The sequence below is a fragment of the Gekko japonicus genome, unplaced genomic scaffold (assembly GCF_001447785.1).
Source record: "Gekko japonicus isolate JY-2015 unplaced genomic scaffold, Gekko_japonicus_V1.1 scaffold93, whole genome shotgun sequence".
Classification (NCBI taxonomy): domain Eukaryota; kingdom Metazoa; phylum Chordata; class Lepidosauria; order Squamata; family Gekkonidae; genus Gekko; species Gekko japonicus.
The window spans coordinates 1,617,334-1,632,328 of NW_015160838.1; the positions used below are offsets into that span (position 1 = coordinate 1,617,334).

General features: G+C 42.5%; 1 protein-coding gene across 1 annotated transcript in view; it reads right to left on the bottom strand.

Annotated features, from left to right (window-relative positions):
• The window catches only part of TECPR2 (tectonin beta-propeller repeat containing 2), an 82,412-nt gene that overhangs the window by 35,186 nt on the left and 32,231 nt on the right, over positions 1-14,995 (bottom strand). The window contains exons 13-16 of the mRNA XM_015418494.1: positions 13,046-13,187; positions 10,000-10,240; positions 4,897-4,986; positions 203-436 (exon numbers count right to left, since the gene is read on the bottom strand). Of these exons, the coding sequence (XP_015273980.1) occupies positions 203-436; positions 4,897-4,986; positions 10,000-10,240; positions 13,046-13,187 (707 nt within the window). The remainder of the gene's footprint in view (positions 1-202; positions 437-4,896; positions 4,987-9,999; positions 10,241-13,045; positions 13,188-14,995) is intronic.

Here is a 14,995-nt window from a genome sequence, read left to right on the forward strand (position 1 = left end):
CAGACAGCTGTACTAAACAAAGTAGTTTCCTCCAAACACCAGCACTAATTCTGAAGTGTATACATGTGGATGTTCACCCTGCATCTAGCACAGCAGCATAAGCTTTGAAGCCCACACGCCAAGTTATCTCATGGAGTTTTCAGAAGACATGCATCCTCATCAACATTTGGAATTCCTGAACGCAGCGCACAAGAAACCATACCTAGCTGAGAAAGGTCCAGTTTGGTCCAGTGCATCCCAGTCGGGCAAGTCGGTGAAAGCGTCCTTATGAAGACCTGTCCCAGATAATCCAAGCCCCAAATGGCATCCTGACAAGCAGAATAATGCACCATCTCAGCATCGAGGGGGAGCTGAACAGTTGAAGGGTGGAACTGCGGGTTCTGATCGCTGACACAAAACAGGTCCTTGTTATTCTGCCGCAGCCACAGAAAGCTTCCTGTGGGGAAGGGCAAAGCCTCAGCTGTTAAATCTGTTTTTCTAGAGATCAGCATCTTGCAAGGCCACTAATAAGACTTGTGCATTTATTTAAAAAACAACCAAAACAATATTCTGAGTACATCTATTTACATTTTTAAAAAATCCTTGCTTTAATAATGTCATCAACAATATTACTACTTATAAAGGACACTCGAATCATCTCACTCACAGTATCTCAGTAAATCATAAAGCAGCCCTGCAAGGCAGACCATTATTATGGCCATTTTACAGATACAGAGACTGAAAGACAGCGAGTTCGTGTCTCAGGTGAGATGCGAACTACTTTAGGCACTAGATTCTATAATCAGGCATAATTCTTAAAAAAAAAAAGTTGCTATCTAAGCGTCAAGCAGCTGCAGCACAAATAAAACAGAAATAGCTTTTTGGAGAAGGTATGAACAGCAGATCAGAAGACAACACCACTCTTTGTGATGCAAAGGAATTCTAATAAAAGAATAACGCTCAAATTACCCAACTAAGGCTTGACTCCAAACCTGTTTTTGCAAGTGAGAAGGGCATTTTTGCTTGGACATGTGTGCGTGTGTGCATGAGAGAGAGGACAATTTCTGCTGATTCCCCCTTTCCGGACAATTTCTGCTGATTCCCACTTTCCCGTTGGAGGAATCCTGAGCCACAGATCACACCATTCCTAAGGGTCACCAGGTATACAGAGTGCCTTTTCTGGTATGTAGGGAGGGCAGAATAGGCAGCTATTCTGTGAGTGTCGACTCACTTGCAGTTCACTGGATGCAGGTTTAAGGGTCTAATTAATTAAATAATTATCATATGGCATTGTGTGTATTATAGCCAAGAGATCTGAAGATTGGCAGCCTTAAGTTCTTTGCATCATGCACCACTAGGTGGCAAGCTAGACTTATTTCGGGGGCTGAGAGAGCTCTGAAAGACCTGTGACTGACCCAAGGTCACCCAGCTGGCTTCATGTGGAAGAGTGCAGAATTGAACCTGGTTCTCCAAATTAGAGTCCATTGCTCTGAGCTACTACGCCACACTAGCTAACTAAACATGACAGCCACAGACCAATGTTTTAGAATACATAAAACATAAAGACATGCTTCTGTATGCATTTTGGATCTGGTTTTAGTTGTTTTAATGATGTGTTTTTGTTGATTTTATTGGTTTTTAAAGATGTATAATGTATGTTTTTCATTTGTTAGCTGCTTTAGTGGCCCTTATGAGGGCAGAAAGGCAAGGTATGAATATTTATAAAATAATAAATAAAATAAATATTCCACATGCCATTATTAATAGCTAGTTTTCTACTTCAAGACCCTTCCTTTCCCATTTCATATGCTAAGATCATGTCCACTTATACCATACATTTTAGCTGTTAGGGATGAGAATACAAAAGTCATTATTCTGGTATTTGCTCTAAAACACTGCGTGCAATTTTGTAAAAGCTGGCCAACTCATCTTTCTTTTAAGGCCCGAAAAGACAATAAAAGGCAGTGCAAACTGTGGGTCACTCAACATTTGTAAGACACCCACATTTTATGATTTTAAATATCCTTTAGAAATTAAGTAGAAATAAAATCCACCAAATAAGGTCTTTATCTCATGCTATAAGATTTTTTAAAAGAAGGTAATTTACTATAAATATGTCTTATATCTGGCAAATAGGCCTCCTGTTCGCCCAACCAGGGTAGGGAATTACTAGCCCCCATCCCCAATCTTACACCCTGAGGAACTGAGGACAAGGGAAAAATGGCCTCCATATACTGACACTTTAAGAATTGCCTCTGGCCTCTGTGGCAAAGGGCACAGACAGTAGGGAGAGGCAGCCTAGAGTGGTACCCAGAAGTGACATCCCGTCCTCCTCAAACTCTACCCTCTCCAAACAGTGCTGCCCAAATCTCCTGGCATTTGCCAAGGCAGCATTGGACACCCTACCAGCAAATCCATATAAAGCCAGCCAGATTCTCCAACATGGCAGGCACTGCTTTAAAATAAAATTTGTAGCCCCAACACAAGTTAAGAACAACAAAACACCCAACTGCTAAGGAGTGAATTCTACCCTAACTACTAAAGAAACAGGAAAACGCTGGAAATTAAGAATGTTCAGCTAAAATCAGTGTCATTCATGGAGGCAAAGAGGAACAATTTAAGATAAATTGTGATTTTTAAATTTTTTTATTGATTTTCTTACTACCCACTACAAAACTAAAAACTACAAAGAGAGTAACAAGGTACTTTGATAAGTTATTCATATGCTTTTGATATATGTCTACATGACAGAAATTATGTTCACTTATTTAAATTGTAATAAAAGTGTTCAAATAGGCATTTTTGGTATTATAACACATCTGGATAATAATATGAGTTCATTAAATATCAGCATAAACCATCTCAGATCTTCACTTAGGTTTCTTCTTAGCTTTACTTTTCTTCTTCTTTACCAGGGGAGATTTACTTTGAAAGATTTGGGAGCAGCGACTCCTAGGTTGAAATCAGAGTCAGAGTCAAAAATTTCACCCAAAGACACGGAAGTAGCTGTAGAAGATGGACTCTCTGTATCAGATTTCTGTTGTTCGCTGTTTTTTTCTGTTGCCTTCCCTTTCTCTGCTCCATTTCTTTGTTTGGGCGGGGTTTGTTGTTGTCTAAGAAAGAGTTCAGCTTTTAATAAAAAGTCAATCTTTTCCTTCTTTTCAGAAGCTCTTTCTTTTTCTACAATGTCCATTCTTTGATCTATTTCTTTGGTCTTAATTTTAACCTTTTTTATCTTTTTGGCTGACTTTTCTGATTTGGCTGTAGTTTCTTTGATCTCTTTCTGTAAATAATCAAATTTCTGATTGAGGTTCCTCAGCTGGTCCAGCAGGGGGTGCATGGCTTCAGAAATTGCAGTGGCTAACTCGCTGGTATTTTCTGGTCTTGTGACTGGTGATGCTGTGCTGATACTTTCTGCAGAATCTCTGCCTCTGGATGCCATTTTTCCCTCTCGCTGAGACATTGTTTATACTTTGGTAAAAGTTCATAAAAGTTCTAAAATCTTTTCTGTGCTGTAGGTAATTGGCCCAGATGTATTCCGCTCTGCAAAAAAAAGGTAAAGGTTCCCTTGCTTGAAAGCCAGTCGAATCCGACTCTAGGGTTGCGGTGCTCATCTCCGTTTCAAAGCCGAAGAGCCAGCGCTGTTCGTAGACGTTTCCGTGGTCATGTGGCCGGCATGACTAAACACCAAGGCGCACGGAACGCTGTTATGCTCTGAATAGGGTGGTTAATAGCTTAAGCCCGGCATGCTTCTTTACGTTGTAGTTTTGCTACTGGGTAGGGTTTTTCCTCCGCAAGTCCCCCCCTCCCCTTTGGAGCTATGCCATTTCACTGTGCCAATATTTATTCCACCACCCTTTTTATATATGTCTTTCTCTTTGAAACTTAACTCATTGTTTCATTCGGCGCTTAATTGCTTTGTCATGTAGATCAATCTTTTTAGTTAAGTCCTTGTACGCTCTGGTCCGGTAACGTCTCTGAGCGCCATTGCTGGCCTTGGAACAGCGGGAACTTTTGGAGCAAAAAGGAGCTCACTTTCCCCAAGCCAAAACTTTGGGAGTGGCCCCTTCGGCGCTCCAGGCTAGAAGCTCCCTTCAAGAGCTTCATGGGGAGGTCGGGACCAGCCGATCCCCCTCCCTGCCGCCCTGATCTGACTCACCCCCATTGGAGCTCAATGGGGTGCGACCGTCGCAAGTCGCCGTCCACCGAAAGTCCTGATAAATTGCAAACTTTCAAACCATAATTTAATAATTTAGGAACTTTAAACATGATTTCTAAATTAATGAATGGTTGAAGAGCCAGTTAACAACAATCTTTTTTATTACTTGGCGTCACAAAGCAGAGTGAAGGCTATCAATGAGCGTGCACGTTGCTTGACAGTATTTTCTTCGTTTTGGTTATGTATAATGTCCCAACCTTCTGCCTGAACTCTGCACTTGAAAGGATTTCTTTTTGTTTACCGTAAGGGGAGGTCGGGACCAGCCGATCCCCCTCCCTGCCGCCCTGATCTGACTCACCCCTATCGGAGCTCAATGGGGTGCAACCCTCGCAAGTCGCCGTCCACCGGAAGTCCTGATAAATTGTAAACTTTCAAGCCATAATTTAATAATTTAGGAACTTTAAACATGATTTCTAAATTAATGAATGGTTGAAGAGCCAGTTAACAACAATCTTTTTTATTACTTGGCGTCACAAAGCAGAGTGAAGGCTATCAATGAGCGTGCACGTTGCTTGACAGTATTTTCTTCGTTTTGGTTATGTATAATGTCCCAACCTTCTGCCTGAACTCTGCACTTGAAAGGATTTCTTTTTGTTTACCGTAATTACTGAATGGGTAAATTCGTGCACACGAAAGGCATAACCCAAGTTTCAGGTTATAAAGTTACCTCAGACGCACAAAGGCATTCAAACTTTTACCTTCTTTGGACGGAGCGGCAGAAGCCATCACAAAGGCCCACTTTGTGGCTGAAGCAGTGCCACGAGGCACAACGTTATTCCAGTACGTACCTGGAGAAAGAAATCGGAATAGTTTCAACCACAAAGACACCCCCGGTGCAACCAGCTTAGATACAAACCCCCTTTGGTGCCCCCAAGATTTCTACATTTGCTGTATTTCATCTTTCATTCCTGGTTTAAGTAATGAAAATTACTCTGGATTTGGAAGAGACACACACGAAGCTGCCTTATACTGAATCAGACCCTCGGTCTGTCAAGGTCAGTACTGTCTACTCAGACTGACAGCAGCTCTCCAGGGTCTCAGGCAGCGGTCTTTCATATCACCTACTGCCTGGTCCATTTAGCTGGAGATGCCAGGGATTGAACCTGGGACCAACCTTCTGCATGCCATGCAGAGGGGCTCTTCCATTGAGCTACAACCCCCTCCCCATTACAATGCTGATGACTGTGCCTCCACACTTCCCCTCACTTAATGTCACTTAAAATGCATGTTGTGTTGAACATTTTGTTTTTTGTAACACCATTCACCAAAGAGACTTTTGTGGTGTTCTATTTGTATTTTGCTGCACCCTGTTCAAAGGACAGGTTCCAATGCAACTTAACATGCACCCTAAGAACTTCAGTCAACTTTCAAGGCTATGTAAAGAATTTGAATGTGGACATCCCGCAGATAAACCCAATGCACAAATCACTGCTGGGAAGTGTTATGTGAATCACTGAACATTATTCCCATTTTACAGACAAAAACACTGAGACTGAATACTGAGATACAGACTACTGATAAAATACAGCTGTCCACAAAAACAGCATAAACCTAGGTGACCTGGAAATGGCCTGGGTAGGAATGCAACCCTCCACTGCACCAGAGAATCAGTATCTTTTGTTCTCCAACACTAAAGGTAACAAAGATCAGTTTAAACTGAAGTCAGCATTTCCCCCACAGATCATTTGCTAGATTCTAAAACAAATTTTAGAACCTCGCACTGGCCACATTCCCAGCTTTGCTTTCCGAAATGTACTCCCAAATGATCTGAACAGCTATGCTCAGCATTTTTTTTTCATATAGCTCTCCAAAGACAAAACAGTCAAAAAAACCCTTCGGTTATTTCAGGTTTCTCCTTGATTTTGCACAATGCAGGAAATTTGGCTGAAGACCTAATCTAAACTGAACCTCGAATAAGGAATTTGGAGAAAAGACAGCCCACATGTAAAACATTTACAGCTGAATAACTGCCTCCAGCATGTACTTTTCTTGCCGTATTAGAAAATTTCATGCTTAGCAGCATTGGGCTGGTGATGCAACTGATATACTCCATCTGTGTACTCAGATAAAACAAAATAACTTCAACCAAGGTCCTTTAGATAATTTCCTACCAGTATCTCCCCCAAATGAAGCCTCCATGCAGGCATTTTTAATTTAGAATATTGCAGGGCCCCAACCCATCAAAGGAAACGTGCACATCCTAGTGCAATTTCCTGGGTTTTCCTTGGAATTATACAGCAGAAACACAGAAGATTCTCAAGTCTCTGCTTATGGTTGTTTCAAACTATGTCCGTGTCTACTAAAGTAGATGCACAAACAGGAGATCATTCAGGCAAGGGCTGTGGCTCCGTGGAAGAGCCTCTGCCTGGCACGCAGAAGGTCCCAGGTTCAATCCCCGGCGTCTCCAGTTAAAAGGATCTGGTAGCAGGTGATGTGAAAGACCTCCTGCCTCAGACCCTGGAGAGCCACTGCCAGTTTGAGTAGAAAACACTGACCTTGATAGATCAATGGACTGATTCGACATAAGGCAGCTCCGTGTGTGATCTGCTTCCTAAGACAACACCACAGAGTTCCGCATAGTCTGCCATGCAAATTCTGACCTAAATTTTCCTCAAGGGCTCTCCTTTGGGCTCCTCAAGAAACATATTCCAATCATTGTGACTTACTGATCAACTTCTGCCTCATGTCCTGACAATGCCCCCCAAATGTCTTCCTTTCCCCAGAAGATGAATCCTTTATTTCTTTTTTCAGTGTTATTGATACAGTCGAGGCACCTCTCAATCAAGACATGGCACAGAGGCTCTGGGGAATTAATTCAGAATCCGTTTGCATAGGGCTTGGGAGTATTTTATTGATGGGGGGAAATTATTTCTTGGTGATGAAATCTCCCGGAAACCCATCCCATCCAGGCCTCGCAGAAATGAGAGGCTGCTGAATGACGACAGGCAAAACACCATCAAAACTAATGTTCTTCCAACTCTTGAACAGTAGAAATAAGAAGCTAATGTGGCTTGTGGGTACTACCCTCAGACAACCCACACTTCATTTTAGGGATGCCTGAACATGGCAAGCTCAGGTAAAGTTGTGCCCTCAAATAAGTCTTCACTGCAGCCAGGGAATGCACAAGAATTTTTAAAAACGAGGTATTTCTGGAAGTGCTCACGATGTCAACACACAGCTCTGCACAGACACGAGTGGGTGAAAGTGCCACTCAACAAAGAGGCAAAATTCTCTATAGTTTTCCTTGCATTCTTTCTTGCTCCAGAGAGCAGGACTAGAACTACTGGGTGGGGCTTGGACCACAGGATTAGAACCACTGAGCAAGGGCTTGGACTACACAACCTCCAAGGTGCCTTCAAACTCCAGCACTCTGTGACTTGTAGATTTAAGGTATTCAAGGCAGAACAGATGCATATTGGTAGAAATGTGTGCACTGTGATAGGTGGAAAGACTTAAACATCAATCTATGGCTCATAAAGGTACAGAAAGTAGCAGTGACCCCTTTGGCCACTAGGAGGCATATCCAGGCATTCAATAAGAAAAACAACACCACCAGAGTCCAGTGGCACCTGAAAGCTTTCATGAGGCAACAAAGCTTTTAAGGTGGAGGGGAATGCATAAGCTTTCATGAGGCAACCATTAGGTAAAATATGGAAGTTAAAACAGTCACAGGGCCTTAAGATTTTGAAAGCAGTTCTTCGCATAGCAGCTAGATTGCAACCATGCATCTTGGCTACTGGATTTCAGTAGTAGCCAGATCAACCAAGGCTAAAGTCCTGAACCACACCAGTACAAGTTATTTTGTGTTAAGCTCTGAATGCCTCTTCTGTCAAATGGTAAAAGCACAGGGTTTTCATAGGCATTTCTTGGAACGAATCAGCACAGCATGATGTTATTGAAGAAACCAACTCTCCGGTCAGGAGGAAAAGGAGCATCATGCTCCTCTCCTTTGGCATGACTGCTACAACAGGATTTCACCAGTCCTGTTCTCCAAAGATGGGGACCCAACCAAAGCTGGTTAAGAGCTCGCTTCTGAAGAAGAGAAACACACAACTCCGGAAACGTTTCATTTTCATGCAATTAAAAGGCTGATGCTTTGTATCTTCTTGGTACCCTGAGGTTGTGTTAGATAATGATAACATAAGATTGCGAAGGGGGGGAGGGGAAGGGATGTTATAAAATGTGTATTCTGGAGAATGGTTCTTGTATAATTTTAATTGTTATTTTAAAAATACTGTGCTGTAAGATGATTCAATGGTTAAAGCTGTTGGGAAATCAATAAAAAGTTATTTTTTTTAAAAAAAGGCTGATGTTTTCGATCAGATAGTCTCCTCAGAAAAATGGCGGTGGGGAGAATAAGACATAGTTCTAAAAGCTCTGGAAGAATTTCAGAGCATGGTCCAAAGACACATAATGCAGCAAACTTGGGTCTCACCAGTCCCTGGATGAGAGACCACCTAGCCCAGAGGTGTCAAACTCACTTGTTATGAGGGCTGGATCTTACATAAATGTCACTTTGTCAGGCTGGCCCCCGTGTACCATAAAATGTAATGCCAGGTACCGGAGATATAAACTTTATAAAGGGCACAGGCAAACCCCATTAACAATATTATTTTTTTACTCAAAATACAAACAAAAGCAATTGATTCCTAGAAGTGAAAACAACTGATTTACGGGGGAACCCACAAAAGCCCCAATAAATGTATTTAATCATATCCAAGACTTTTTTCCAAGGGATACCATAAAAGAAGGAGGACCTTACATTTCCATCCATACCAGCTGCTTGTGGGCCGGGTAAGAGCCGGTTCCGGCCCCCGGGCCTTATGTTTGACACCCCTGACCTAGGCAGAATACAAAAGGCAACTGGTTTTAAAATATGAATGGCATCTCCCTAGAAGCTAAAATGACAACACTGAGGCTATCATACTTTGGTCACATTAGAAGAAGACATCACTGAAAAAGATAATAGTGCTAGAAAAAGTTGAAAGCAGCAGGAAAAGAGGAAGACCCAACATGAGATGGATGGATTCAATCAAGGAAGCCGTTTGCAAGACCTGAGCCAGGCTGCTAACGACAGGACATGTTGAAGGACATTAATTTATAGGGTCCCCATACATCAGAAGCTACTTAACGGCACTTAAGACACACACAGTACCTGCAGCACAAGCACTGCAAGTGGCACAGGCTTAAGACACGCTGGGACAGCAGGAAGAGGGCTGTGGTCTGGCCATAGTCCTACATTCCTGCCTGAAACCCTGCTGCGTGACTACTTATAGGCTTCAAAGAAAACTTCATCAAAGCACAGGATAGTTATGCAGGATAGTGAGCCCAGGAATGGCACTATCTTCATGGAAGGCGCCGCATTAAGCTGCATGGAACTCCATCAACCTTACAAAGACCCAGAATAAAACTTTGTTGGTCTTAAAGGTGCCACTGGACTCAAACTTTGTGCTGTTGCTTCAGACCAACACAGCTACCCGCCTGAATCTATCCCCATGGAAGGCACCACATTATGCCGCATGGTATGGAACTCCATCAACCTTACAAAGACCCAGAATTAAACTTTGTCTGTCTCAAAGGTGCCACTGAACTCAAACTTCGTACCGTCATACAGTGCTGGACTTGTGGCACTCATACCTAAATGGTGACCAACATACTGTCTTAACACTCCAAATACAGGCCAAAATGGGAGTTTCTGCAAATTTTCTATATTGCATGAACACAGAGACATCGCCATGCTCTTAGGCTCAACTGGGACAGCTTCAGCACTGCAAACATTCTAGCAACTCAATTGCACGTACCTATCAGGCTTCCCTTAGCTACATGAAACTCATTCTTGCCAGAGGAGATCCAGACGCCGCTGCTGTTGACTGCGAGCAGGCTTGGCTGACACTGCAGCTGCTGCGACCAGAAAGCTGTGCGGAGTTTGTCGGCTACCTTCTCAACGGGAGCCTGAGCGGCCGTGGCTACAGTTTGCGTTGCCTGGATTATGGACTGGAAAAGGCTGCTCTGGTCAAACACTACATAATCTGTAATGCTTACCTAGTAGGGGGAAAGAATACAAGATGACCAGCTTAATTCAAGAAGACACAAGAACTATCTGGCGGGATCAAGGATCAGACAAGGCACCTGCCAGGCCTCTGTTTGAAGCAACCACCCCTTCCAGCTGTTAGAGACAAGAAAACATACAGTACACAGGCCTGATTTTTAGTTCAGCTAGTTAGCCACAGGTTTAACTCTCTGGTTGAAATTGACAGGAATGGGGAGCTTCCTTTTGGGTGCATGGTACTACACTCTGGCAACTTCATGAAAAACAGGAGACCTGAACACACATGAAGCTGCCTTATACTGAGTCTGACCTTTTGTCCATCGAAGTCAGTATTGCCTACTTAGCCTGGCAGCCGCTCTCCAGGGTCTCAGGCACAGGTCTTTCACATCACCAACTACCAAATCCTTTTAACCGGAGATGCCAGGGATTGAACCTGGAACCGGGACCCTGTCCATGCAAACGCAGAGGCTCTTCCACAGAGCCAGAGCCCCTCCCCAATTTTTCAGGCAATTCTTGCAATAATGAATCCTGCATGCTTCCTGAGCTTTACCTTTCAGAACTAAGGGCATGGGGAAAAAACAACTGCCAGAGCTCCGCAATGAACAATTTCATACGTTAATGCAAAACTCAGTCTGGACTATCCCAGAAAAGCAGGGACAGATTAAAAAGAAGAAGAGACTGAATTTATACCCTACCCTTCACTCAGAGTGGCTTACAAACTCCTTTCCCTTCCCCTCCCCATAACAGACACCCTGTGAGGTAGGTGGGGCTGAGAGAGCTCTTTCCAGAACTGCTCTTATTCAAGGACAGCTCTGACAGAACTATGGCTTGCCCAAGGTCATCCAGCAGCTGCAAGTGGAGGAGTGGAGAATCAAACCCGGTTCTCCCAGATTAGAGTCCGTGCACTTAACCACTACACCAAACTGGCTCTCAAATTAACAAATCAAAGAGGCACTGCAGTTCCTCTGACAGGACTGGATGTCGCAGTCAAAGTACACCTAGTGGCTTCCTTTGAAAGAGAATATGCAAAACAGGTGAGGGGCAAAGAACCTTTGACAGGAAAACCAGGTAACATCACTGCTGTTCTACATAAGAAAGAGAAAAACATTCATTTCATTCTTCAGCTGGAGACGTGGCTGAAGAAAACAATCTGGATGTTTTGTGGACACACTGATACTGGAGGCTGAAAAAGTTGAGGCTTTCTTCCAGTCATCTAAGAATTCCCATAGAGCTTTGATCTCTCTGCTTTGTTTTGGAAGCTTTCATGAGGAGGAGGAAGGAAGGGACTCTGTGAACCAGTTTATAAAGGCAGTAGCCCTAGGCCCAGGAACACCTTCACTGGGAACCAAGTGTGTTTGCAATATGTAAAGTGGTTACCTTTAAAGCTATGCATGTGACAACTTCCCATTCTTTTACAAAAAAAATACCCCCCTTAGTGATACATCTTTTTTTATTCACATAGGAAACTGCCTGATCGCAAATGGAAGTGTCCAACAATACCTACAATAGAAGAATGGTTGGAGAAGATGTTGGACCTTGCAGCAATGGCTAAACTCACTTCATTGGTTAGGGAAAAGACAATTCATTTATTATGGACTAGAAACCCCTTATTAGACTTTTTGCAGGAAAAAGGTAAGAATGATTTGATGGTTTGTGGTTTTGATGATTAAGATATTAGGATACAAAAAAGAGAGAGATCTTTACTCTTCATATATAGAAAGGTAAAACTTTGTAATCAAACTTTTATTTGTTGTAGAGAAAATCGGAAGTCTTTTTCTATTTTATGCATGTTTTCCTGTTTCTTTTTCCTGCTTTTTCTTGTTTATCTTATCAATAAAAACTGGAAATTTCTTAACCTCAGCAAGAATAATGGTAGCGAAATGCTGGAAAACGGAAAACTACCCTCTAGAATTGAAATAGCAAAGAAATTGCTGGAAATAGCAGAACTAGATAAACGAACAATGTTATTACGTGGCAAAGATGAAATGATATTCCAAAGAAAGTGTATGAGAATGTATAAATGGTGGGGAAAACATATTATATGTAAGACCTCAAAAACATGAATATATATGTATAAAAGTGCTTTTGGCTATACAATACAAAACTAAATAAAGTACTTTTATTACTCTTCATATATAGAAAGGTAAAACTTTGTAATCAAACTTTTATTTGTTGTAGAGAAAATCGGAAGTCTTTTTCTATTTTATGCATGTTTTCCTGTTTCTTTTTCCTGCTTTTTCTTGTTTATCTTATCAATAAAAACTGGAAATTTCTTAACCTCAGCAAGAATAATGGTAGCGAAATGCTGGAAAACGGAAAACTACCCTCTAGAATTGAAATAGCAAAGAAATTGCTGGAAATAGCAGAACTAGATAAACGAACAATGTTATTACGTGGCAAAGATGAAATGATATTCCAAAGAAAGTGAATGAGAATGTATAAATGGTGGGGAAAACATATTATATGTAAGACCTCAAAAACATGAATATATATGTATAAAAGTGCTTTTGGCTCTACAATACAAAACTAAATAAAGTATTTTTTTAAAAAACAACTGGAATTTTTTTTTTGGGGGGGGGGGAACTGCCTGATCCCAAGTCAGATCAGTATTGTCTGCTTTGACAGGCATCAATCCTCCGCTGTCTCATGATGAGAACTGTTGGAGACTTGCTGTTCCCCTTCCCAAAAATCACTGACCAGAGATGATGCCTGGAACCTTGTGTGCAAAAGACGTGCTCTGTCGTTGAGCTACGGGCCCTTCCACATACACTGAAAGAAGAAGAAGGAGGAATGCCTACTTGCCACCAGTGGCTATCATCCCCTTGCGGTTTCTTTGAGGCGACGCCCGTTCTGAACCACAGGTTCCCGTAGATGTCTAAGACCCACAGAGTCTGCTGGTCTCCGAGAGTAATACAGACTGGCTCCAGAGCCTGCATTTCACTGCAAAGACAAACAGAATTAAGTGTTTAACACACAGGCGTTTCTTTGGCAGATGTGGCCCACGCCACGCCCCAGCTGGCTTGAGTTTCACAATCTACTTGTTTGCGGGTGGATAGGCTGGAGCTAGAGCTGTTCAGCTCAGTTTTATTGTTACGGCCATTCAGCAAATGCTGTTTGCAATTATATGATTTGAAAGCAACAGAAAAGGACCTTCCGCCGCCACCAGCAAAAGCCCAACTCATTGAAACAGGCTCCAGATTTTCATTATTGCGGTGGTAGAGAGGGCCATCAAGTCGCAGCCAACGTATGGCGACCTCATGGGGTTTTCAAGGCAAGAGAAGTTCAGAGGTGGTTTGCCATTGCCCGCCTCTGCGTAGCGACCCTGGACTTCCTTGGTGGGTCTCTCATCCAAGTGCTAACCAGGGCCGACCCTGCTTAGCTTCCAAGATCTGATGGCATCAGACTAGCCTGGGCTATTATTAATTATTTTATTCCTTTCCATTGGCTTCAATTAAATACTTCGGTCTACCTTTTGCTTCTACCCACTAGGATTCCTTCGCCACGGAATTTTCCCTGGCAAATTTTAGCAGATAGGAGAGTACCTCTCTGCCCATTTTAAGAGCATATCGAGACACCCACCTGTATAAAGGACACGGGGGGGTGTGTGTGTGAAATAATCTGAGCACATGGGCAAGAAGAGCCATACCCTGCTCCAACGCCTTGCTCTGATGCGCCCCAGTGCTTTTTTAGGCTGTCTTTCTTTTTCAGTGCTGGCTTTTACTCCAGTTGTTTAATTGCTTCTTTTTATGCTGTAAACCACCTTGACAGCTACAAGTTCAGTGTTTGTAGGTCATACACACACACTTTACAAATAGTGAACACATTTAAGCATTTTTCTCCCAGTCCTTCTGACTTCATGGCTGAGAGAAAAAATGCTAAAGGAAACAAAGCAAGGTACAGGTTTGGGTCCCTGTAAGGAAAAGAGGTTGTTTAGGTTTATAAGGGCCTAGCCTTGCATGTCACTGGAAGCAATCTACTTGCAGCATAATTATATTCGGCTGCAAGATTTTGTTATGGTGGAGAATCATCCTTGTAAACCTCCCTAATCCTTTTACAAGCCAGAAGGGTTAATTAGGGAGTTGAATTCTTATCAGCTGGCCGCATTACGGAAGCCACTGTTGCCATTCACTCTCATTAGGCTTCGCAGGGTGGGGATGGCTACACTCTGTGTTGGAACGATTCTGATTCTCTCCAACCGGATAACGGACTTTTCTTAAGAACTGGCCTCACAGAAGTGAGTTATTGTTTTCATTGATCCTGTCACCTGGCTTTTTACTGATTGTTTTGCCACTGCTTATTATAACTGGATATTTTCCTGCTTTGCATACATCCCTTCAACTTCAATTGATTTCATTCAATTAAATCCGGTAGTCTTCTCTTTTTTAAATCTCGTGTCCAGAATTTATTTTGCTGAGTGACTGCGTTTATCTACATAAACGAACCCCAAGGTCTTCAGGACCAGACAGTTCTCCAATGGAAAAGGGCAGGTTTTAGCTCCCCTCACCTGAAAGGTTTGTTTTTTTTTAACAACAGACTGCGGGCGTGTGTGCACACACTACACAAAAGGCTCAGCTGACTATTAATTTTTCAGTTTCAAAATCACCAGTACAATCAACATTATTAGATACGGGAGAATGCAGAAAAAGCCCAGAATGCTATATTGGTCTCAGGATTCAACTTCTTGAGAATCTCGTCTCTCAACATTTCAAAAGAAGAGGGTTCCTAAAAAGATGCACAACATAGTAGGG